We start from the raw sequence: 25,702 nt of genomic DNA, 5'->3' as shown, positions 1-25,702 counted from the left end.
ATTTCATGGCGGGATCACCCTTGAACATCGATGTCTCTTTGTAAAGGTAACAGAATAGCACAGATCCTTCAAAAGAAAATTGCTGACATCACTTGAAACATGCCATTAAACTAGATACAGCAAATGTGGGAAGACAGACATTTCTGACCCCTGGGGAATCAAGGGGCGGTGGGAAACAACCCACCAAGAAAAACTTGAGGTGCCTGATCTCACACCCAGAAGAGAGCCCCGACCCCCGGCCAAAGGGGAAAACACCTCCCAAGGGTGATGCCCACCCTGCGCGGGAGCACCAGCTCCCCACTCGTGGGCACTGCACCCACCACCAGCACCCTTCCTAAAAACCCTCACCAGCACGGGAAGCCCAGCCCTCTGTTCCCGGCACTCCGCGTAACCATTCAAACCATTGCAATGTGCCACCAGCTTTACTAGAGTTTTACACTTTCTTTGCAGAGGTGTTAATGACTCTAAAAAAGCACAAGACTCAGATAAGCAGCTTTAATACCATTTAAATGCTTGCCATTAGGAGAAACTGAGAGAGCTTGCAAGGGCCAGACTCTCAGAGGGCGGCATATCCATTGAAGCTGCTGCTCATGTGAGAGGAGTGTAAATTACTCAGCATGGAGTAAGCCAGATCAAAGCCACTCCAAAAGGATGCAACCCACTGACAGTGATGCAAACTCAGCCCAAGCTTTTCTGAATATTTCACAAGCAGGCTGATGAGTTTAAAAGGCCAAAAGGAGCGTTTTGATGATGCTGCACAAAGTAAGGAAGGAAAGGGAAACAAATCGCAGGACACGTGCTTCTTTCTAGACACCGTACACCACCAAGAACTCAGCCCTGGCTTGATGCATGGAGAGATTTGTACTTCCCATTCACATCTCGCTGGTCTGCACAGGGAAGAAGAACACAACCTCTCAGCTGTAATTTCCAGGCTCCATCCCCTCTTTTATAGTTCCTAGAATAATTTGAATTCTCCACAATAAATGTCAGAGCTGACAGGAAAATTCTTATCAGATGAAATAACTTACAGCTTCCCATGTGGGCAAGACAAAGAGCTAATGGCTACAGAAGCAGATAAGGGTGCTCACAACCAGAAATCAGATCCATGCAAGAGTTTCAGCAACAACACACTGTCTCAGAAAGTAAAATAAATAGCACAAGAAACTCCGCCAGGCCACCCTAAGTCCTCAAAGAGCTGTCTGCAGCACCCAGCAGGCAGCATCACCTCATCCCACCTAGCAGACCCAGCTGGCCCATCACCATCTCTCCTGCTCAGAAGGGAGGGCAGCTGCAGCAGCTTTATTGTAAGACAACAGCTGAGCTCTGGTCCACCTTACAGCCCCCGGCTACAGCAAGAAGACAAATTACTATGAGACCACGATGCCTTTGTAATCCTTTCCTCCTCTGAAGACCTGATGTATTGGAAAGGAATATTTCATCATGCTGAGAAACCAGCTGAGCTATCGGTGCTTCCCCAGACTGCAAGTGCTCTGAAGCCAGGACAGACTTTTCAGTCAGGGTGACACCGAGTACCATACTATTACAATGCACACTGTACGAAAATTCAGAGTTCTGCAACTGGATCCATCAAGAACCCCAACATTCAGGCATGAAGTTAGCCCTGATACCTTTAGCCTCTATCCCAGGGCCCAGACTAACTCCAGCACCACATCTTGCACTGCCAGAGATCCGGATTGTTTGGTAGTATTGAAACTTGTGGCAGGCTGCTGGCAGCACGGTTGCGCCTTGGGTTCCCCACATCACTTACTCTGAAACAGAGATGCAGGCAGGATGGGTTCCTCACCACTGAGTCCTTCCAAGAACTCTAACCTGTTGGGTATTATCTCCCCATTTGATTTCCCTCCTGAAAATTGACACCTGCAAGTTATTTCCCTTCCCTCATGTCTCAAACCTCACTCTGTGTTGGCAAGTATACAAGAAAAGCATTTATTCAAAGGAATTTGCTCATGAAGTCTTGCAGACACCAAAAACACACATTATCTAATCTTAGGAGAGCATAGTTTAATGGCTACGGCACAGGATGAGAGGCCAGCGGGTTGAACTTCTGCTCTCAACTCTGCCAGGGCTGCATCGCTTGTAAGTGAATCTAGGGAAGATGCTTGACCCCTCCTCGCCTTGATTTCCCCTGCTATGAGACCATCCTAGCATTCCTTTCCTCACAGGGGATCTTATCTATAAACTCCTCATTAGCATCTGAAAAGAGTTACGCATCTCCGGATGTGTATGTAAAGCAAAGCATGAAAGAGTGGAGAAGCAGCACTGGCCACGGAGCCTGGAGACACATCCTCTTCAGTGTATTCAGGCAAACTGAACCACATTGCACTCCACATCTGTGCTTAGAGAAATACTTTAATTCTTTCCCTCTACAGGGAAGAAAAAAATCCAACGATTTCTTTCTTCTTGAAAAAGCTTGGAAGAAACATTAAATTCTGGGTCTCTATAAGTCAAGGAAATCATGCAAGACTCTTCCAATGAAGCATTGAGAGACCCCACCACCTCTAGCTAGCCACCTGCAGAACTACCCCATAGGCAACATCACCACAAAACAGAATAACCTTCCCTTTCCCACCCTTGCTCTGAGTAGCAGAACCGGACTGATCAGAAGAAAAACTAAAAGTCTACTTTCACTGTCCTACAAAAGCTGGATGTGGAGGTGGGGAAAATCCAGACCCAGCAGAGATGCTCCCACAGATAAGACCAGAGCCCAGCTCAGGGCCCTCGCTCCCAGCACCCTCCTCCTCTGCTTTGCCCTGGCACTGCAGCCTTTGGGGGGCACGCCAAGCACTTCTGGTGGGATGCAGGAAGGTCTCCTTCTGGTGTCAGTAGACACTTTCAGTTGGAAAACAACAAGCACAGTAATATTTCAGCTCTCTGGGGGAGGAAGGAAAGTCACCCCATCCCGACACGTTCCCATCTTTCCCAGTCGCCTCAGCTAACCTTGTAGGTAGATGCCATCAGCCGCACCAGTGCCAGCAATAGCCACTGTGCCAGCTGGGACTGCTCCAGTACAGCAAGACCTTTGCTCCTAGATGGATCCACAAACCTTCTGCTCCCCCCCAAGTGGCAAAAGGCAGTGCCGTGGAGGACGGAAGGTATGTCCACCCCAGCCCAGCCAGATGGAACAGAAAGGTCTCAGAGGAGCAGCAGGCCCAAGAACTTGGAAGAAAAAAAGAAAAAGAAAAAAAAAAAGGCTCAGCTCTTTTTAAAAGAGAAGAGAAAAATGCCCTATTGTTCCATAATTAATGGAAAGCAGAAGAGGTTTTATGGACTCATTGAGGGTGAGCATTAGAAAGCACATTTCAGTATTTCATGATCACAAGGTGAGCTGCTTGCATAATACTGACAAAGAACATAAATGCTGATATCACAAGGCAGTTATGAAACTTGGGTTTTAAATGCTGAATAACAATAACACAGTAATTAAGTCTCATAACTGACTTTTTTTTTTTTTCCTTAACTGCAAAGTAGACGCTGCAACCTTCAGCTGCGGTATGACTCTCTCTGGCGAGGTGCACGTATGATGGATGGCCCCTGCTCCCACCACCTTGCAGCACCAGGGATCCATCTCACCCCACAGCCTCACTGCCAGTCACATCGCTTCTTCAGACCTGCCCCAGGGAAGACTTCAAGATCACACCAAGGGAGAGGCTGTGAACCTGTGAGGAGCAGGAGAATGAGGGAGCAAACCTGAATAACTGCACTTTGCGAGTTAACTACTAGACCCTGAACAAGCTTCTCGGCCTTCCTCCCCGATGGATTTTGACATGAGCACGTGCTCTTGTGAATTGCTCCAGTGTGACCAGGACACACAGTCTCCCCTACAAGACACATAATATAGAGCAGCAAAATGTCATGAAAATCAAGGGCAAACGAACACAGAAGACAGTCCCTCCCCCTACCGCCACTTCTATTTTTAGGCAGCCAGATTAGCTTGGAGCAGTTTTACTCGTTTCTGATAATGAGCAGGGCTCTTGCATCTTCTCTCGAGGACGTTTCCTCTGTGCAGGCACTTTGCTTTACACCAGCAGCACGGAAGAGGTCATCAACCAGCAAAAGCAAAACCACAGCTTATTGTGAAAGAGTCTTGAGAAAGAGTCTCCAGCTTTGAACTTACGCCCCATCTCTTTTGTCAACCACACCGTTGGGGGGGGGGGGGGGGGCGGGGTACGGTCTGTCCACCTACAAGGCATCCCTCCCTTTGAACCACGATTGATAAAACCTTTGCCTATTGAAAAGCGTAATGCCCCTTCTCAGAGAATGTGAGCTGGTACACCTTGGAAGCGCAGGTCTCCATGTAAAGGACATTTGGCCTTCCCAGGCCCGAACTTGTGTAAGACATGACAGAGAGGCAGTCCAGCCATCCTTCAGCCTGTAGTGCTCTACCCCAACGCAGCAACCCCAGCTCCACTCATGGCAAAGAAACTATGGTCCTTTCGGGCCAGCTCTAAGGGCCAGTCTGGAGATCACCCCAGGAAGAGCTGGCACCCCGGATCCAGTGGCTCAGTGAAAACCTACCGCACTGGTTTGCCCTACCAAAGAGCAAAAACCCTCTTTACTGTGGGTCCCCCCAGTGCTGAAGCTGACAAGGATGGCAAGAGAGGCATGATGAGAGCTCCTGAGAGCTACCACAGCAGCAGGACCACTACGCCAATGGTGGGAACTTGCTAAAGAAGAGGATGATAATTATCAAAGGAGCAAGACAAAATGAAGGTGTGTAGAAGATTTGGGTCCCACCTCACTGGCAGTTTCTTTCCAGGAAGAGATGTCCCTCTGCCCCTCATAGATCTGTTTCTAGGGTACTACACATCAATTTTCTGCAACGCAACCACTCGTACATTTAACGTCCTTTGGTTGCTTTGCATTGCCTTGACAGCAACACGTGGGTGCAAAGCTTTCCTCCTTCAGGTCCATCCCTTCTCATCTCCTCAAGCTCCAACCTTCCTGCACAGCCCTTCACCACCACCCTCTTGTCTCCCTGAGGACCATGCTGGTGCTGCGTAAGGCAGCAGGATCTGGTAGTCCAGTCCGGACCACAAACAGGCAAGGTCCAGAGGGCAAGATAGACCTTGAAGCAGGTGGTAGAGGTGAGGGACGGTGGAGGTAGAGAGCTTCTCACCTGGAAAATAAAGCATGGCAGAAGCAGCTCAGGGATCTCCAGCTGCTGTGGTACATTACTCGGGAAAGAAAGAAGGCAAGGCCTCACATATTTAGCACCATTTTTTCTTCTGAATTTTCAATAAACTACTTGGAGTCTTCTAGTTGGCCTTTGGATTATGATCTTTCAGGAAGGCCTTTTTTCCACACTTCTCTACAGTTACGAGATCTAGGAAAAAAATACACCCCTCTCAGGTTAACTTTTGGTGTCAGGACTTCACGGGATTTCATGACCGCAGACAAAATCATCAAGCTTTTGACAAGTTAGAAACCCTTTCCCAGGAGCAAGGTGCCCCTCTGCTGTACCTTCCTCTTGCCCCTCTGCTACGTGAAAGTGCAGAGAAGAGCGTGCCTGGGGCACCGACCCCCAGGCTGAGCCCAGGAGCTAATCCACCTATTGCTTCTTGGTGAGCTCCTGCCCCTGGTCACAAGTGCCTTCGGACCAGGCTCTGTGGATTGCAAAACCTCATTTATTGAGGAAAAACGCTAGTTCAGTACAAGGAAGCATTTAAGACAGCTAGTAGATGATTAACAAGTGAGTGCTCAAGTCAACTGCTGCAGGAGCACCACAGGTTCCTTATAGCCATAAAAAAACTTCGCATCCTGCACCCATTTGGCAGACGTCGGAGGCAAGGTGTTCACGGACAGACTGTGCCTGGCAAAGCCCTTGCTGCAGGGGACGACACAGCCACAGACTGTTAGCTCTTTGCCTCCTTCCCCCCCAGGCTCCTAACTGCAGGTCTCCAGCCCAGGGCTCCCCATCGGTGGCATCCCAAGGACCTTCCCATGGAGGATCTTGTTCCTACCTTCCTGCTCTCCCATCAGCCAGCCTCCTCCCAAGACCTCCCTCCCCCTGCTAAGCTCTTGCCCGGCAGCCTTTGCAGAGGGGGTCACGGCTTTCCGTGCTTACTGCGCAATTTAGCACCTACCCACCTCCCTCCCACCAGCGGGCATATGCCCTCCGGCCAGCTGAGATGTCTGGCGGGAAGGAGAGAGCTATCAAGGTCCCCACCCTCAGGCAACATCACGTCAGCGCAGAAGGCTGGGGAGGAGAGGTACAAAGTGTGTCGTGTGGCTCTTAAACCGAGGCCAAAGAAGAAGCAGCATTTCTGCTCAGGGCCTTTGCCTTTTCATCTTAGAGTCCCCCAGAGCCAAGTAAAGGTGCTTCAGTGCTCTTAAGTATCAGCTATTTTTAGGCAACAATATCCTGAACGCCCTTCTTCATCCTGTCTTTTATATCACACAATGAAGAAGCTACCAGGATTTGGCACTTTCTCCTGAACAGGCCATCAACAAGTGACTCATATTATATTGCAGCATGAGTCATCTTGGCAGAGGTCACCATCATAAGCGACAACTAGTCTTCAATTATTTCCTTCAAGTTGAATTAAAGGTATATTGTTATGGTAATTTTACATCTGCTCCATCCTATCCTTCCATCCACTGTCTCCAGAGCAACCTGGGATTTCACCTCATGGCCCAAGCTGCCTCTGGAAGAGCTTTTTCACCACGGTGTAGTTACAGGTTGTCACAAAACGTGGGCATGCCAACGGGAAGTCTTCTGGATGGGTTTTCAGCTACGGCATCTAGTATCTAAAGCAGCTCCCCATCCCTCCTCCCACTGCTGCTCCGCAGGGACAACAAGCTGCTGTTCCTGCCACCTTCCTGCTCGGTCCATACTTTACCATGACGATTTTCCAAGGATCCAGGGCTTGCCCAGTGCTCAAACACAACCACCTTCAGGCTGCCACACCACGCTGTTGCCTCCAAAAGCGGGGGCAAAGCCCAACAAACAAAATCACTTCAAATTATGCCCAGCGACACATGAATCTTGAAGAAACTAGTACAAGCCCTGAGCGGAGCAGGTAGAAAAGGAGGCATTTTCAGCCATTTTCTATTTTCTAGCCAAGCAGCCCTACCTTTTAACAGGACTCCAGCCTCTCCCCTCCATTCCTGCTCCCTTCACTCACCCTCCACACAAAGTACCCATCACAGCTCCCCAACCAGCGACCCAGGAGGAGACGGCATCCCTGCCAGGGCAGGGGGCACAGTCACTGCAGGGCACTTGGCTCAGGGAACAGTTTTGCCCATTAGAAAACACAGCCATTACCAGCCCAGTCACCAGTGGAGCACTCTATGTTTATGTTTATAGCAGTCAAACACAGTTGCACTGGCTGTGAGGCTCACTTTGGAGAGCATTTGTAAACTGCTCTCACTACTGGAATCCCATTTAGCTATTACAGCCTCTTCAGCCACACTAACACACCGATCCCCGCAGAATAGCAATAGGAAGAGCAGAGTCATCACACTATTTACTGAAGCTAATCAATATGTAAAGGCTGAAGATTTATTGCAGTGAAGACAGCCTGTCTGCAAAGCCAGAAAATGCATTTAAAGCCCTTTTAATTTTGTTGCCTTGGCCTCTGGTTTTGCTCCAAGAACACAGTTTCCTTGCACACCCATCTTTCTTTCCTCCCAAAATGGTGGCATCTGCAGACACATGAGAAAAGCCCCCCCATGAACACCTACCGTGAGTATTCAGTGGGAGGATATAACACAAAAACCACAAGTTTAAGGGCAGTGCCCCTTCCTTTCCAGCCAGGTTTCACGTGTGATAACAGGTCTACGGCTAATTCAACATCTCCCATATAAGTGAGTAGCTTGGGAAGTTTTGGCCAGTGTTTTGAAGATGGTTTATGTGCCAGGTACAAGGACACAGGCTGTGCCATTCATAGCCACACTAGCCCAACCATGCTGTCCTACTCCACTCAAGAGGGAACAGTTAGAGCCATGCTTATTTTTATATATATTTATATATATAATGTTGTGTATATATATTATTTTTATATATGTAAGAACTTTGTAAGTGCCCCCACCAAGCACACAGCATATCTGATTGCTGTGTTTTGGGAGTGACCACCTGCAAAGCTGAAATACCAGCTGGGTATCACGACTAGTGAGCCACAACTGGGGAGAGATGCTACAAACTGCACCATCAAAGCTCATTCTCTGGTTTCATCTCAGTTCATGCTTTGGGGAGCAGAAGCACAGTAGGCAATAACCAGCAGGCTTAGTGCTCCTGGAGTGTCAACATTAGAAGGGCCACCAGCTACTGGGTAAACGCAGTTGTTTTGGTGACTGTATCAGCTACATGGCCCGCAGTGTAATACATCTAAGAAAGATGGCAGTGAGGTAGGGAGGAGATCTGTACCCTGGCTTTTGCCAGTTTATCTCAAAATTATACTAAGCTTTTATGCTAGTGTACAAAAGAGAAAAGAAGAGGCAAATATATTCTGATTTACAGGGAGATTTCTGTTGTTGCCTGGACATCAAACGGCACCCAATTAGTCCTGCAAGGATCTGACCCACAAATTATGAAAACAAATGCCTCCAAATCTTTGATCTCCTGTATTTCTGTAGCATGCTACAGCAGTTATTAGACACATTTTATTAGATTCAAGCTGTGCGATCTCTTTCTCGGCAAAGGCTCTACTGCCTCCAATGCATCCGAAAGTCTCCATCCAGCAGATTAAGGGCATGGTCCCAAACAGTCACTTCTGTCATGGACTAAACACATGACTCAGCTGGCAGTAGGCTTTTTCCTGCTGAGTTTCAAAATTACGAGCAAAAAGAATTTTTAAAAGGAGGGGGGGGAAGTGTCAGCCACCTAAATTACATTTTTGATTCTTTGTTAGTTTATAACGGAATATACATCCTAGGCAACATCCCTTGCTTCTAAAAAGTGTTGCTTTCAGAACGATTTCTTTTGTTTTGCACTCTGAAATGCCATTGCTGGAGGAAGGAAAAAAACCCGTAACAAAAGGTTTCATGCACTCTGAAGCTGAAAACCACACGTGCGCTCACGTGAACAGAAACACATCCACCCACCCTCGCTGCAGCAACAGCGCTTAAAACCAAGAGAATGTTAAACTCGCATTGCTAAGGCTTTACTCAGAAGAGCAACTCACTGTTCACAGCCCGCTAACTAACTAAGCGGCTACTGCGCTTGCCAGAGGCCATGGTTGTTTTCAGCCTGAGTGTGTGCGTAGAAGGACGGGGACCATGTCAACCGCTCAGGTCTCACTTACCGTCAAGTGAGCGAGGGTGGCGTTCGCACAAAGCCGTTAATATCTAATAGGGTTTCTGTAGCAGAGGGGAGCTGGTTATCTGCAGCAGAGCAAAGTGCATGCCTTCTGCTGCACTTGGGGTAACTCGGCAGCTGAGCACAGGGCAGTACACACTGTTTGCTCACCTAGTATGGAAGGAGGAAACGTCGGTTCTCAGCTACACAAGACGCATCTGGATACTCCAGTGCCACCTGGCTGATTACAATCATCCATCATTTACTACCAACACGCAACCTTGAACTTCTGGCAAGCACTGCAGAAAATTAACATTCTCGATCAAAGGGGAAGAAGGTTTTCTGATTTGCCGTTACAAAATAAAATCAGGTGTGCAGAGAGATATAACTGAGTTTCGACTAAACTTTTTATCAGTGTTTTCCAACCTCAGTGGCTCTTCCTCTCCTTTCACTAACGAGCCATTGCAGGAGCACCCCAGGGCTGGGGCCCTACGTGCTGAGCATCCTCATCCCTCTGTGGGAAGGGGATGCTCGGCCCCTCGCAGGGCTCATCTTGAAACCACCACGGAGGGGGAACAGGGAGAGAGAGGGAGTCTCCGTTTCCCAAGGACCATGTTCCTTAGACAATCCTCCTTCAGAAATCATAAGCAATTTACACGGAGAACATCAAATCTCGCTGACATAAATTGTTTTCCTGAGCTCAGAGCAGACAACCCGTCGGTTCCAATGTGCAGCCACGAGTCAAAGTGACAAAAAGGGACAGGAGGAGGGGATGGGGGGGAGGAATCAAAGCTACTGGCTTTATAAGCAGGACACACAACCCCTCATTTAATGGAGCTATCAATGACTTGGGCTAGTGGTTTTCGACCCACAGCCTGCTTTAATGGCTGTGTGACAGGTAACAAAGAAGATGCCTGAGCATTAGCAAATGGAAACCTCATGTGATGGAGGCTCTACACTTCTCGTGGGCGAGCAGGGTAGCCAGGGCCAAAACCGCCGCCGGCGGGGAGGAAAAGTCAGCCAAAGCCACAGGAGAGGGAACGGTGCTGACTCCCAGCACAGCTCTGCTGTGGGTCTGCGCTTCGCCCCGCAACACTCCTGGTCTCTTCTGCAGCTGGCAGCAAGGGGAAAACGGCATGTATGCTCCCCAGGTACCACTGGGTGAGAAGCTGCCTTCAAGAGATAGGTCCTGAACCCTCAACACCATCCTCCTCACCCCAAGACACAACAGCTTTTACTGATGCTGTTCCTCCATGTCTCATGCGCCCTTTTGCCTGTTGGTAGCTCTTTACCGGAGGAAGCATGGGAAATCTAACAGGATTCTCCCCATTTATATTTGAAGCATGAAGAAAGGAGACAGGGATCAATACTCCGTCCTTGGTCTGCAGGTCAGAGGCAGAGAACTCCCGCTGATGTATGTAATTACCCTTGCAAAATGACCGGGGGTGCATTAGAAGGAGTCGGGCAAGGGTTTGCAGGGAGCAGCAGCTCAGAGCCGGAGCCCAGGAGGTGATAGCAGCTTTTGTGTGACCTGGCCCCACGTGAATGATGACTTCCAAGGACACCTCTGCCTTAGCTGGGCAATTCATTCGTGGAGATATACCTACAGATCAAGCGGAAACACTTTCCCCCCTCACCCCATACAAACTGTACCACTACATCTACTAGAGCCTGGCAGATAAAAACTACCTTGACATAGCAAGGATAAAAGCCTCTTCTAACTACTCCTTCTTGCATGGATTAAAAATCAGACACTTCATTTCAAATACGCACACCAATCAAATACTCTTTGTTGCTTCAAACCTCAATTCAACAAAATGCTTGTGCTCGAACTGCAACCTGCTCAAGCACATGTTTTGCTATAAATCCCCTCCAAATTATCAATTTTTATGGCTGACCAGCACAGGAACACTAGTGAGAACAGAGACTCTCCATGCCTTTAGAAACACCATACACTTTCATGTTGCAGAAGATCTCCAAAGATGAGGAAGAGTAACCACAGCATCAGTGCCAAAGGACACATGGAAAGCTGCAGAAGAGCAGCATCTGGGCTGCACAACTCCAAAAGCTGGGAAATAAAAAAAAAAAACAACCATGCAGAAGGATTCCACAGAGGTCAGCCTTGTTTCTGTTGTACCTTTTCATGAGTACACACACACAAGAATATGCATGCATGTGTAGAAGATAAATGTCTGCACCACTATCGGCAGTCCTGGCTCAAGGAATGGAAGCCAAGATGCAGAAAAAAGGGTTAGAGTTGGACACTGTCATCCCTTTGAGATGATTCAGAGATGAGTATTATGTTGCCAAGGTTTTATGGTTTAAAAAAAAAGGCTCAAAAATGTACAAAGTACATGGACAGAGTCATGGTCCATAGCTTACACATGCACTGAATCACCCTGGAAGAGGACAGATGAAGTCCCTGACGGAAGACTCCCGAGAGTGCCTACCATCAGGAATTGTGGCTATATATAGTTATTTGTTGAAGGTATGTCCCAAATTTTGCATAGTAGCATATTATGTGAAAGACAGCACAAATAAATAAGCTTTTCATGTCTTTTTTTAATCTCCAGAAGTCATCTCTAGTCAAATTTGTTCCTCTTTCTATTTAGGAAGGTGACCTTTGCAAAAGCTGCCCAAATTCTGTTGAGCTACAGATTTTTTTTTTTTTTAAAAGATGCTGGAAGAAGAAACCTAACATAATGCTGCCAGGATAATGCTCCCGAGTGGTGGCTTGCAGCGCTTATCCCCCATTAGAACTTCTCCTAAATCTTTAATGATGCTGAAATATGCCATAAACTGATGAAGTTCTGGAAACAGGACAACACCAGCATGTTTGGTTGGTTTTTGTGTTGGTTTTTTTTTAATATGAGAGCTTTTATCTTCATTGACAATGATCAACTAATGCAAACAAATGGCCACTGAAACTTCACTTCTATACAAAGCAAAGCTAAAGGAAGAGTAGTGACATTTTTGGGTTTCATCCAATTCTTCCCAGCAACAGCTAATACCCACCGGCTCCTTAATTCTGTGCTGTCTCCTCTCCAAGCCTGAGCATTAAAGGCCAAGCATTTCCAAAACAACTAACGATTTTAGGATCCAGTTTCCAGAGACTGCACGGTCAGCACTTTGCTAAAGTAAATAACAAAAGCTTGGGTTTTGTTAATGAGTTCAAAACAAAAGCAACATCCAGGTACATGAAGAAAACAATTACTCCTTCCCCAAAAAGGCTCTTGTTAAATTCCCAGGCTTGCAGGAAACCCTTAGCCAAGCCGTACAACCCAGGTGAGCCTCGCAAGCCCCCAGCCTTCAGCCAAGATCCAAGCCCAGGGCGAGCCCCTCACCAAGCAGACAAGGAGCAGCTGTGAGTGGAGGGGTCTGCTTGCCCCAGGCCTGTCCCACCCCGTGGGTTATCGAGCTCCTTGAGAAAAGTTTTCCTCCCAGAGCGCTTTTATCACCTCCCACACACCTTGCAAAGCACCCCAAATTAATCCAGCTGTGGCAGCTACTGCAGAAGAGCCCACCGCCACCACTGGTACATCAGCCAGAGGCCCAGCCCTGCAGACAGATGCAGCACAGGAAAAGCTATTGACCTGAATATTTTAGAAGGATCAAGGCCACTGCCTTCAGCAAGAGATGACAGGCTCTTGCATTTGCCGAGACAAAAAAAAAAAAAAAAAAAAAAAAAAAAAAAGAGGGTGGAAAAAAACCCAAAACCCAGCCCCATCTTTCTGCTTGCTCTCCTATTGGGATCAGCTGTGCATTTACCACCAGAGAGCATGGCCCACTGCATCCCTCCTCACGCTCATTCTCCTTTTATTGCAAAAATCTGCTTCTCAAACACGCCTGTCAACAGCCTGTGCGAATCCCCGTGTTAATCATTATTCTGCTAATAGCACTGCCAGGTCATTCGGCTATTAAACATGCTGAGTGGACTAGCAAAAATATCTCCCAGCCCGTACAAAAGAACATTATAATGTAGTTTATCTTATCCCCTTGTCAGTATAATATGCAGCACTACCTGTTCAATGGCCTCATCATTTTAAATTACAGTTTTCTGCAACATTAACAATACTCATTACCAGCACCACCACCAGAAGATCTCTATTTTAAGAATCTTTCTGATGTCGAAGGCTTCACCCTGCCCTTTCCTCGCACGCTCAGCCCTCTGCACCGACACGGGGACGCTTGGGTACCATGGCAATGAGCACGGTGCACAATGATGGATAGAAACATGTCGCAAAGAAGGCAGGAGTGAGCCCGAAGTGTGCTTACTCGATGCACCAGGCCGTGCATTTTAATCAGAATTCAGGGCTTTGTTCCTGGCCCAGCCGCCGGCGCGTCAAACAGATGCGCTGCTGCGGTGGAGCTCGACTGCGTGGCCAAGCTAAACTCTAGCGTGGCAAAAAAAAGAAGCGCCTGCTACCTCCCATGTTACCTTTCAGCCCAGCTCTACAAATGCTAGCCCATAAGCTAGCGGGCAGAGGCGAGCTGAAATGAATGACGGTGTGCAGGGTTCTGCTCGTGCCAAGCCGTGCTCAGCCTTCAAAAGCACGCTCTCGTCCTGCAGATCCACCTTCCTCCCTTGTGACAGAAGCAGGGAAGCCAGGACAGGGCCAACCAGCAGTCAAAAGTCCACCTTTTTTATATGCATTTGCTTGTTGTTCATAAAACTCAGCCTCCGAGAACATTTCGGTGACTCAAACTTGGAGATAAGCGGCCCGAGCGTTTCCTTTCCCCGCTGCCGGGAAGAAACCATCCCCTCCGCCAAATTTTGAGTCACTACCTGCTCCCAGCATTTCACACAGCCACCCCTCACCCCTTCAAACACGTAGGCACGAGAGCAACGTCTCCTCCATCCAGACTCATCTACAAACCCGCAGCAATGTGACACTTCTTTTCTCATAAATGAAATTCTGCAAGGCTTGGGAAATTACTCCTCCCTGCCATGTTTTGTGCTCGGGCAGCAAATTTACTATTGATTTCTGATTCAGACCCCATGGAATGATTCACGCTTCTTGCCCTATCTGCTGAATTTATGACCTTTAACAATTATTCTAAGTGCTAAAAGAGCTTAGTTTAGAAGAAGATCTATTCCTTGGCAAATTAAGCTCCTATTCTTGTCTCGCTTACAAACCAACACATCTCTCGTCATTTACAGGAAAGTGCCGTAGCGGGTCTCTCCCCTCAGAAGGGTGCAGAGGCCCAAGCGGCAGGAGCTTGGGAAGCGGGCAGCCCCGCTGCAGTCCCCGGGGTCCTGCCGGAGCAGCCACCGCTGGGAAGGGGGACGTGGCTGGGAAGGGGGACACGGCTTTGCACCCCCACCCTGCTGTCAGTCGGGGGGTTTCAGGTCCCCTTGTCTCCAGTTACCCTGAAACGCCAGCACCGCTCTGCTCGCAGACCAGGCGCTGTCAGTGGGTCTCAGGGGGAGGGAGGGAATATACATTTCCTCCTAAAGCGAAAACAAAACCCTGACTGTATGTGGTGCGCATTGCTGCTAAGAAGCCACAAACAGAGGAAAAAATACCTAAGCGTGTGTGGATACAGTTTTAAAAAGAAAAGGTGCCCTAGTTCAAATAAACTTCGTAATGCAGATGTTAAAAAAAAAAAATTACAAAAAAAAAAAATCTGATTTTCAGGGTCTGGGGGAGAAGGAGAGGGTTCCCATTCCCCTCCCAGATGATACTGCTTTCCTGGCTTAACTCCACCAGCTTCAGCAACCTCTCTCCCAAGGCACCTTCCACCTAAGAGGGGAAACAAGAGCTCCAGGTCTGTTTTTCAGCTGGGTGGTCCCCCTGCTCCAATCTCATCTACACTGTGTATTGCTGAGCAATCATTTACACTATTAATCAACCAGAAACTCACCAGGAAGAAAGTAGGGCAAGTGAATAAAGATAGCCTTTTTTTTTTTTTTGCACTGAAGCAAATAATATTTCTAAAAATACACTTGTGCAAGTCTCCAGTGGATTCTGCTTAATTTTATTTATTTCTCTATGCCAGCAGGTTGAGAGAAGCAGCCTCGCTGTTGCCTCCCAAATAAACGCCGCTCCCCTAAATGACTCCCCGTGCTCATGACCAACTAGCCGTTCTTACCACCAAAAGGATGGAGAAAGGGGGAAAAGGAAGAAAGTTACAGGAAAAATAGACCGGGAGCGGGGCCGGGGGGGGGGGGGGGGGGGGGAACATCAGGCCACAGCCCACGCAGAGGCTGACACGTTTGAGGAGCCCGACATTTCAAGGGTACACGACGCTTCGTTTTCAAGGGAAGGGGGTGAGGAGGAGACGAGGGCGAAGGGGCACGGCGGGAGATGGATGGAGGGGCTGAGGGGGAGAAGGGGGTGGGCTGTGGCGGTGTGGAAAAACCTGGGTTTGGGGAGCAGCCCCGCTCCAGGTAACCCGGCTCCAGGGTGCCCTGTCCGTCTGTGCGTGACTGCACACACAGATCCCCACACAGATCCACACAGATCCCCACACAGATCCCCACACAGATCCCCACACACCTGCGCACGCCCGTCCCGACCCGGGTGTGCGGCCGGACCCGCGGGCGCAGGCACACACACATGTGTGAGGATCCACACACACATGCGTACACACGGCTGTAGGCACGCACACCCTTCCACAGCCGTATTTACATACGTGCAGGCGCGCAGACACACACACCCGCATCCCCCCCCCCACACACACCGGGAGATGGATGGATGGATGGGGGGTGGGGGGTGGGGGTACCGGTACCGCTCCCGCGTCCCCCCCGGCCCCCGCCCCGCCTCACCCGCAGCGCCGAGAGGTCGATCTCGTCCAGGCTCCGCGCCGGGGAGTCGCTCGCCATCTTTCCACCGCCGGCCAGGCGGCCCCGCCGCCGCCGCCGCCACCGAGCGGGCAGTTGGTGGCGGCCGCCGCGGCGCTGGCGCTACTTAACGCCTCTCCTCATGCGGCGAGCCGGCAAGGAGGAGGAGGGGGAGGAAACCTCCGCAGCCGCCCCTGCCCCTCCGCCCGCAGCGCGGCTTAGGGGCGGCCGCCGGCTGCCGGCAGGCAGGGCACGCCGCGGGCTGCGCCGGGATGGCGGCGGCGGCGCCGCATCGCATCGCCGCCTCCCCGGGCCGAGCGCGCCGCCGGAGCTGTCTGTCACGGCCGGGGGAGGAGGGGGCGGCGGCGGCGGCGGCGGCGGCGGCGGCGGCGAGGGGCGGGGGCGGTGCCGGGCCCCGCCGCCAGGGGGCGGGGGCGGGCAGGGCCCCGCCCGCCCCGCTGCCCTCTCTGAGGGGGAGAGCGGGAAACGGGGAGGCGAGGAGGGGGTCGGTGTGGTAGTCGCCGGAGGGACGACGGGTTGGGGGTTTTGGGGGGTTTTTGGGGGGCTGGGGACCCTCCGGAGGGGTTGCGGCTTGAGGATAAGGGCTGCGAGAAGCGGATCGCGCGTCCTGAGGGCTCTTCCAGCCCTGCGGCGCCTCACGGCAAAGCCCCCGCAAAAGGGGGTTTGGGGAGCAGGCGGACCCCCGCGGGAGGGAAGAAGCCGGGGTACCCCCCGCTACCGGAGCAGTCGCGCCCGTCGGGTCTGGTGGGAAAAGGCGCCCAATTTCAGGTGCCGGACCCAAATTCGGCCAGGCTGGAGTGTCGGGAAGCGCTTAGGGCCTGGTCCTGCGTGGTGCCAAAGGAGCGGCCGGCCGGCTGCTCGATGCACCGCGGGATGCTCGGGTCGAGAAGCGTCCCTTCTCCCGACGGATCCAGGAGCCAGATCCGGGTCACAACCGGTTCCCTCTGCGCTCGGGAGCCGTCCTAGCCCTGTCGACTCCCACGCCGTTCCTGAGTAAGAGTACGAGATTCACGCTGTCTTTGGAATTGGCCAAAACCCCTCCAAAGCCAGCAATAGCTAGGTAGATTCAGCTTCTACTGTTTTCCGTAGTTCCCTTTTTCGGACATGGTTTCTGCCAAACCAGGTGCCGTATATAAATATATATGTAGAAAAAAATCTGTTGCCTTTGAGAGAACCGTATGGAAGCTGTACTTACAACATCAACTTGTGTCAGGAGCTTACAATATGCAGATCTGGGAAGCGGAAACCCTACACATGAGTCAATTGGCAGGCGGATGGGATTTTCTTACACTTTCTGGTCGGAGATGTGCTTCAAAAAAAAAAAGAAATTGTATTACAAACAATCGTGCAGTGGCGGGGAGGCTGCGTGCTGCAGCCGGTGCCGGAGGTGCGGCCTCTCCGGGCTGGGCTGGAAGGGACAGACGGACAAAAGACCAGAAGGAGCTGCCGAAACCTCCCCAGGAGCAACAGGATCCGCCGAGGTGGTTGGAGAAGTCGAGGTGGTTGCAGAAGTCAGGGCCACTGGTGCCTCCACCCTCTGCTCGCTGGACAGCCCGCAGCAGAGGGGCTGCATTAATGGTTTATTAGCGTTATTAGTCCTGATCGCAACAGAGCTGGGGACAGGAGAGGCAGCACCGGTGTTTCGGCTTGCAGGGCTGCGAGGGCGCAGCAGAACGTGATTTTTTTTTTATTTTTTTTTTGTAATGAGCTGCTGAAGTGGCAGGTAGCGGAAGTCGCCTGCCGTGGGTGAGGCGCACAGGGCTGCACAGCCCACAGTGACAGCAGCCTGCCTGAATTTATCCCCTTTTTCCAAGCCACAAATCATCACTCGTTGATATCTTGCATAGTCATTAGTCCTCACTCACATTTAAAGAGCAAATTTGATCAAAATGCTAAACTCAATAAGATAAACACCAGGGACTGTCTGAGCACCCTCCTGAATCTTTGGTGGTGCTGGGGTGTTTTTTTAAAACAGATGTCTCTGTCTGTTCAAACCTAGGTATTGCAATATTTTGCTCGTACTTGTGAAGCTGGAAGAAAAACTGCCTGGAAACTAGTAACAAACCAATGCGAGACTTCCTCCTGCTTTCATTGTTCTCAGGGAGCGAAGGGAAGAACAAACAGAATGAGAGAGGACGCTGGCTTGCTCTAATGTGCTTTCCATCCAAGAATACACAGGATTACTTGTGAAATACATAAGAATTAAAAAAGAAATATATATGTATATGCCCAGTCCTGCAAATAGACAGATTGCCCTGATCCTCAGCATGAATGCAAAGTCCCAAGCTAAACTGCGATTTATTTATGATCTGTCTACTACCTAACAAGATGGTAAAAATGTAGAGGACCCTTCTGTTATCACTGACATAAGAAATGCGTAAAATGATAGTGGGAGGTGAAAGGAAAACCCCAGTGAGGGCTGCTGTTTCCAGTCTGCTCGGGGGGGACAGGAGCAGCCTCGGTGAGGACGTATGTGCCTGGTGGCCTCCTGAGATGCCGGGGCTGCTGTGCGGGCTGTACGGGTGCTCAGCCAGGCTGCAGGAGGAGCTAGAGCTGGGCATTCATTTTCTGCAGGAAGCTTTTGCTGTAGAAAATGAAGTTCTGAGATGTTACCTTTTTTTTTTTTTTTTTTTTTTTAACAAGGAGGTGTATATCTGTGTCTCTCTGTACGCTGTTTTTCTGCCAGGAGCATCTAAACAAAATCTTGCAGTTGGAGTCACTGTGACTCAAAACAGAGCACTCGGCTGAATTGGCCCAAAATATTTTGCTGGAGTCAGTTCAGCATGAAATTGTGTTTCCACCTGGCCGGTCCCCCCTGGGAACGGTGGCTGGACCCCATTGTGTCTCACCGCGGTCCCTCTCGCCGCACGGTGCCCTGTGCTCCAGCCAGCCCAGCTGCGTTGCAGCGCTGGCATGGCTATTCGTGAGCGGCAGCATGGGCAGGGTGCTGCCAAGCCAAATGAAGGCATTAAGCTGCCACATCCCACCCTCCATGAAGCAAGAGCCATGGATGAAGAGCACAGCTCCTCCTCGCCCAGCTCCCCGCCTCTTTCATCAGCTCTGTACCTGGCATTTCTGCTGCCGCAGAAGCTGGGACCGTTTTGTGGCAAGTCGTTGTTTTTGCCATTTCATCCCCATTCAGAAAGTGGAGAAATGTGAAAATGTCATTTTTTCCTACAGAGTGGCAGTCCCTGGCCTCGGTCAGCCCCAGCGAGCAATGAGCACCTTGATGAACCCAAGCTCCGCTGTTGGTAGTGGGGGGCTAATGTCAGGGTCAGTATTTTTGATTTATTCATTGAAGGGCATCAGCTCACATATAAACTATCCAGGTCATTTGACCTCTGCATAAAACTAAATTTAATTATCTAACAGTTCCACCACTGTTAATTATATCATGAGGGGGTATATGAAGAATGTGTAAATCTAAATGACACATAAGGCCTTGTCCAATTAGCAAGAGCTTCAGGTGCTTCGGATCATTCTCCAAAAGACGAGCAAGAAAAGGAATGAAGCAAACAAGAAAACACATTTAGGCCCTATTTTGGGCCCTGACACACGATTTATTCTACCAGCACACGTGGGTCACTTGTTCCCAATAATTCTGTGACCACTTGGTTCTGTGGCTGGCGTCAGTGTAATTTTTCCGGTTCCCTAAATCCAGGCTGGTTTACCCCAGTGTTTGCCCATGTAATGAAGTAGTTAAAGGAATCTGCCCAAACTGAATGGAGGATGCTGAAAAATTAATACTCTGTTAAATGCATAATAATTGGGGTTTAGGCTAACATGATAACTGTGTTAAAAGACACTCAGAAATTAATGGCTACACGTGTCCTAACCTGCATCTATTGATCTTCTCAAATGCACTTTAACTGATTCATTATCACTTACTGATTGCTCGTCCTTCTGCTGATATGGGTTCCTCTCCAGGGAGAGAAGTGTTTTTCCATTGCATCCTTGGAGCTGAGCAGGACTACCTGTGTGAACCCTGCTGCCCAGCTTTTTCCTATAGCTGTATACAAAAAAAAAAACCCTGTAAATAGTTAATAGCTCCCTCTCTTAAGCATTGTTCAACTACAGAACCCTGTAATCACTGCAATGGCAGAGTAAATGGAAAATCAGCAAGGGCTCTTTGAAAAAAACCCTACCTCCACAGATTCATACCCAGGGAACAGCACGGTGCATTTAAGTAGCAAAGTCCTGGGGCACTGCCGAGAAAAACATGGTAGACGGTACAGTTCCAGGAGCTTAACTCGCCCACAGCACCCCTCCAAGCTGCTGTTCTTCCCCAAAATATTTGGCACGGAGGACCAGCACAGGGTTTCCTTTATGCCCCTTCCACTGCAGTTGCATTTGCCTTCTCTCGAGGGCTGCCACCATGGGCCGAAGTTACCAAGGAGGCAACAGCCTAGAAGCCTTCCCCCAGCAAGGCCAGCAAGGTGCTAAAAGAGGCAGGACTGCTTGCTGTGCCCTTCCCTGGTTTATGTAGATCAGACTCACTGTCTGCCTTGCAGGAGTTAAAGGAGGCTTTTCCAGGGTAGCAAGCGCTCGCACCCTTTGAAGCACCGCTGTATTATTTACCAGAATACTAAAATTTACGTATAAAGTTGCAATTTTTAGGTAAAGCAGAATTGTACGCAATAAATAACGCGTGTGCCTCCCCAGCAGATGCAAGCAGGCATTGATGCCTTTGTTGGTCTCCCATCGGCCTGGCTATAGCATCGGAGGCCTAACACGATGTTGATTTGGGCAATACATTTCCATGTCACTATTGGCGAACATGCCACACTAGCAATGTGGGACTTTGTTTTGTCAATTAACCTCTTTCCTTTGTGCCTCTTCTGCAAAGAAAAAAAAACCAACAAACTATCAAAGGGCAACCCTGCTCTTCAGGAGGGTGTCAAGTCTTTTAGAGTCATTTAAAATGTGCCAACTGTGACTGTTTAGAAACCAATCAAAATCCCATTTTTGCACTGCTTGCAGAAAACCTAATGCAGCCTTGCCCCCAGCAAACCGTGTTCCCACAGTCCCGCAGAGGAATACTAATTTCTGCTTTCTTTGCCAAGATCTCAAGGATAACATCAGTATGCGTAAGGTCCAGAATGCGGGAGCTGCTGGATGAGGGACGTTCTCCAGAACCGACCTGCCGCAGCAGGGAAGTCCTCCGGGGGCCTCTGCCCATAAATACCTGCTTTACAACCCTGTCCACGGGACGGAACAGCTGCTCCGTTTTTCAAGTGCCTTTTATCAAAATTATTTAGCATCCCAATATGTTTTTTATGCTGATCAGTCTGGAGCTGAGTTACCCTAAGACAACCAGTATTTATATTCTCTCTTGCCCTCTTCTTTCCTGGCTTGTCTTGCAGACCAAAGGCAGCCCCAGGCCTGGGAAACACCTGACCCGGAGCCACCCCCATCTGGTATTAAGCATAGATCAGTAAAACAAGAGAAACTGGCTCTATCTTTTGTCAAATGCAAATTGCTGAGAGTTAATTAAGACACATTTCAGGAACAGTGAGGTTGTTTTTTTAAAATGATAATCTGTCCTGAGGTGTGGGTAGGGTTCGACATCTCTCCTCGGGAAAGGGGTTACAGAACTGGAACTGTGCTTTGCAGTTCGCAAAGGTGCTGATAACAAAGGTCCCACAGGGCTTCGGCGATGGTCAGACGTACAGGGTATTCAGAGACCTGTGAGACTGGTGGCAATCCAGGTCAAAAACCTCCTTGGCATATTTATTTTTCCAGATTTTCATTTCTTTTTAACAATATCTGTCTTCACCATGGCTTGTGAGATGTGTTGTTCTGCAAAGAAGGCACTATGCTTCTGCCTTTTTGGAAGCATGTTGAATACTCATCATTTCACCCTGCAAAAGGCAAAAGTCTTTTAGATGCAAAAAAAAAGAGAAAGGTTAAACCACAGAACAGACTTTCCAAGTCTGATATCTCAGGCTTTCCACTCATAGTCAATGACCAAAGCAGAAGCAAGTCAGAAAACAACTGGAGGTACTTAAAGCAACTTAAAGTAATCATCTGAGTAGTGCTTAAAGTGTTAGTGTCTGAGTAGGAAGACAGGGTTTGAGCCAACTGCTGTTGCCTTTCTGTGGAGGCTTCGCTCAGAGGTGTTTACTTCCTCATGCCTTCACAGAGATGTGGCAGTCTATGAAAGCACTCCTCCTGGAATTAGATGAAAATGGTTTAAAAAAAAAAAAAAGGGTTTCTAGGTCCTGTCATAACAGGGAAAAGCTTAAAAAAGCTAACCCAAATGTTCACTGAAGGCAAGCCATGCTGCAACTCTTACAAAATGGATGGAGAATTTCAAAGGCATGGGACTTTCTGACTTGCTGAAAGACAAAATCATCATCAGAGCACCCAAAAATATCACTTCACCATCGCAGAACGGAGCTGCTTGGGTCAGAATTTCACGTATGGAGACCTTCTGCAGTGTGCTGCTGCATGGCAGGGAAGGGGATGCAGGCTGACTTCAGGCCCAGGAGATCCTGTAGAGTTGAGATGCTCTGATTTACAGATCATACCAGAAAACTCTGCCAAAACAGCAGGCTTTCTTCGACGTCAGTTTTGTGACCCTCAGAAGGCGTTTTTCAGCCTGCAATATGGAACAACCTTCACTCCTACAAATCCCAGCTGAAGTCGTAAATGTCACCTACAGATGGAAAAGTTTCCGAAAGGGTGAAGAGCCAGACAAAAGCCCTGGCCGGTATGGCCATGTCCTCGCCACTGCCATTTGGCCTGATGACTAATGCTGTTAATGCAAACATAGCACAAAAGGATGGCTAACCCCTCAAGGGCTGTGAAGATTACACCACGCCACCAAGAAATACCTCCAGAAAGCCACAGACAAGTAAGACTGAGTGATTACAGCAGGGGAAAAGCCCTTGAAACACAAGTGCCAGGTAGTACTAGGAGGCAAACTCGTGAAGAAGGGCAAAGGGTTCACCTAGCTGTGCAGCATCCCACTGGTCAGCAGAGATCTGGAAATGAAGTGACATCCAGGATGGGAAAAGCATGGTCAACACTTGGTTCAGCTCAGGGATGTATAGAACAAAAGAAAACAGATATATTTATACAAGTTCATGATTTTAGTGTTAACACGTGATTTCTGAGAAACTACCAAAACACCAGGCAGGAAACTAGGTGGTTTTGAAAATGTCTATGAATGGCATGCTGCATGTTCAGTGGAATGACTCCATCTTCAGTTAAAAAAGCAGAAAAGAGTGGGCTGATCTCAGAGCAGGGGGAAACCCTGCCCACATCTGAGCCCGCAGTCTGGGCTCTCACGAGCAGGTTACAGCAAGGAAGCCATCAGCTGGGAACTAAATAGGACACTCAGAAAAACCTTGGCAAGAAGGGTAGATCAACCCCAAATGACAAAGATGTGACGGAGCCCCATTTCCCCTGTGCACCAGTGCTGAGTGGGAAGGATGAACTGGAAAATTTCCTTTGAAATTCTGGCCCCTACAGGCTCAAAGCAGCTAGCGTATTAGAGAGACTTTTAAAAGTGACATTATATATTTAATTAATCTCGGGGTTTCAGAAGTTTGTGATTCTCAGTTTGTGGCTCCTGGCCACATTGAGATGGGCTCTGCAATGCCACCGGGGTGGGAAGTCTGTCCTGCTGCTGCATGGGGTGAGCTGGGACCCGCACTGGGCACTTCACCTGCTGGCACTGTTCCGTGTCCTCCTGCCTCGGCTGTCTTCCGCACATCTCGGAGAGAGAGATCCATGGTTATGTGGCATGAAAGAAAGATTGGCAAGAAGGGTGCAGCAGCAACTCGAGGGAAACTGAGGATACTTCACAAGCTGATTGATTTCTTGCCATCCTTTCTGCACCACTTGACTTTTAATAACATATACAGCATGCACGGCACATGGGAATACAGTAACTGGAAGAGAAAGACTCCTGAATGCTGAAAACATGCAATTTCCCTTACCTGGAATAAATGACAGCCCAGTAATGGCATGAAATAAAGTCACAAGGTGTTTCTGTAAAATGACCAATACATTATTAAAATAAACAGGGAACAATCTGCATATGTGCCTTGTCTGATGAAGGAGGGAATGGACTGAGTCTGCTCTGAAGAAGTGCAGAGTGACTGCTAAGGCACAGATTCAGGCTGTCACAGCAACGGGAGGTAAACAGGGGACGAAGACATGGCTGAGGCAATGAGACAAGCTGGACAGGGATGATAAACCAGAGTGATGTGCAGTGGAGATATTTTGAAGATACTGAGCCAAATTCTCTGGTGAGCAGCATCGTCCAGAGGTCACTTTGGCACATGGTGGGTAGATGTAGTGAGCCCACCAGTGCTGCACACCCTGGTCCCATGGCCAGCCCCTCCTGCCCCCCCCCACATCCATCCCCTGCCCCTCGCCTTGCTCCCCCATCCCACACGCCCTGCTCCCCCTCCACCGCCTCCAGATCCCAAATGGAGGTGAATAAACAGGGGTTCATCTGGAGCCTTCCACCTGGAAAGACATCAGTAGGAGCTGAGTGTCAGTCAGAAAAAAATACTCACGGGAGTAAATACTAAAGCTCATCTCCCACAAGTAATGCTTGCACTGATTTCAGCCAGTCATCAGTAGTGGCGCCTAACCAAAGATACTTATTGTGAAAACTCATTAGTGAAATCCTCAAGCCTTGAGACAACACCAAGCTGCAGACATCTCCCCTCCATACCACAGCATCTCGCCAAAACGCACGGAGGGAAAGTGCTGACAGCCCCACAAGAGACCTCTCTGCAAAATTTCTCTGGATTATTTAGTTGTTAAAGAAGATTTCAGTGCTTTACACAATATCTTAAGAAACAAGTTAGACATATCCTGACAGAAAATCCACTATCCTCTATGTAGGCAGGTGGCGGATTTAGCACTTTATGAGCAACCACGCTCTCAGAAGCACCAAATGACACATGCAGCAAAGTATGAGTTTTGCAAGTGCCGTAGCTGACACAGGCTGTTTGCTGAAAGGGAATTAGCCTTTTCCTCTGCAAAACTGAGCATTAAGAACTAGTCTGACTGCTAGTCAATGGCAATTAGGCTGCTAAAAGCCCAGGTTGCTTTTGGAGAATAAGACTTGAGCTCCTGAAACATGCAGGCCCTCTTTCAGCCTTGTTTTTCCTTTTTTTCTGTCTCTAACATGAGCTAGTGTAAGAGCTGAGATGCAGCTGACCTGAAATTACCCATTAAAAATAATGAAAAAAACCTGTAAGACAACTGTAAGACAGCAGTTTCTTCCAGGCATGCAAAACAACCATGTTCGCCCTTACCAGTATTGCCTGTGTTTTGTTTCAGGTCCTGACATTGCAGATTAAGCAATTTGGGAACATAACGAGCACGTCAGCTCAATACCGAGTTCAGATTAAACACAGTAAAACCACCAACAGCAGTAGCCGTTTAATCAGAAAGAAAGAAGCATATAGGGTCAAAATTAACATTATCTCCTATAGCGTTGGGAAATGTCCACTTCAAATTTATCAACAAGATGCTGGGCACCTGCTAAACACACCCAGAGAGTGAAATCGGAAAACTAGCAAAAAGCCTGTGTACCAGTAAATCCCATATTAACTTATTTTTGTAGAAGTTTATATGAACACGATATAACAGAAGTTATACTGAACAAAAGGAGA

The 25,702-nt window shown here is 48.9% G+C and overlaps 1 protein-coding gene across 7 annotated transcripts in view; it reads right to left on the bottom strand.

The window, feature by feature from the left end:
* Window positions 1-16,407, bottom strand: part of TNIK (TRAF2 and NCK interacting kinase) — a 167,672-nt gene extending 151,265 nt beyond the window's left edge. For 6 of the 7 annotated variants that reach the window (XM_069792724.1, XM_069792729.1, XM_069792726.1 and 3 more), the window contains exon 1: window positions 16,026-16,406. In XM_069792724.1, coding sequence (XP_069648825.1) covers window positions 16,026-16,082 — 57 coding nt within the window. In that variant the 5' untranslated portion in view covers window positions 16,083-16,406. Of the gene's footprint in view, window positions 1-16,025 lie in introns of all 7 variants that reach the window. The other variant, XM_069792725.1, reaches the window with a different exon arrangement.
* Window positions 16,408-25,702: the final 9,295 nt, after the last annotated feature.

Source organism: Haliaeetus albicilla, chromosome 9 (genome assembly GCF_947461875.1).
Source record: "Haliaeetus albicilla chromosome 9, bHalAlb1.1, whole genome shotgun sequence".
Taxonomy (NCBI): Eukaryota; Metazoa; Chordata; class Aves; order Accipitriformes; family Accipitridae; genus Haliaeetus; species Haliaeetus albicilla.
Note: the sequence above shows the minus strand (reverse complement) of the source record. Positions and strands in the feature narration are given on the sequence as shown.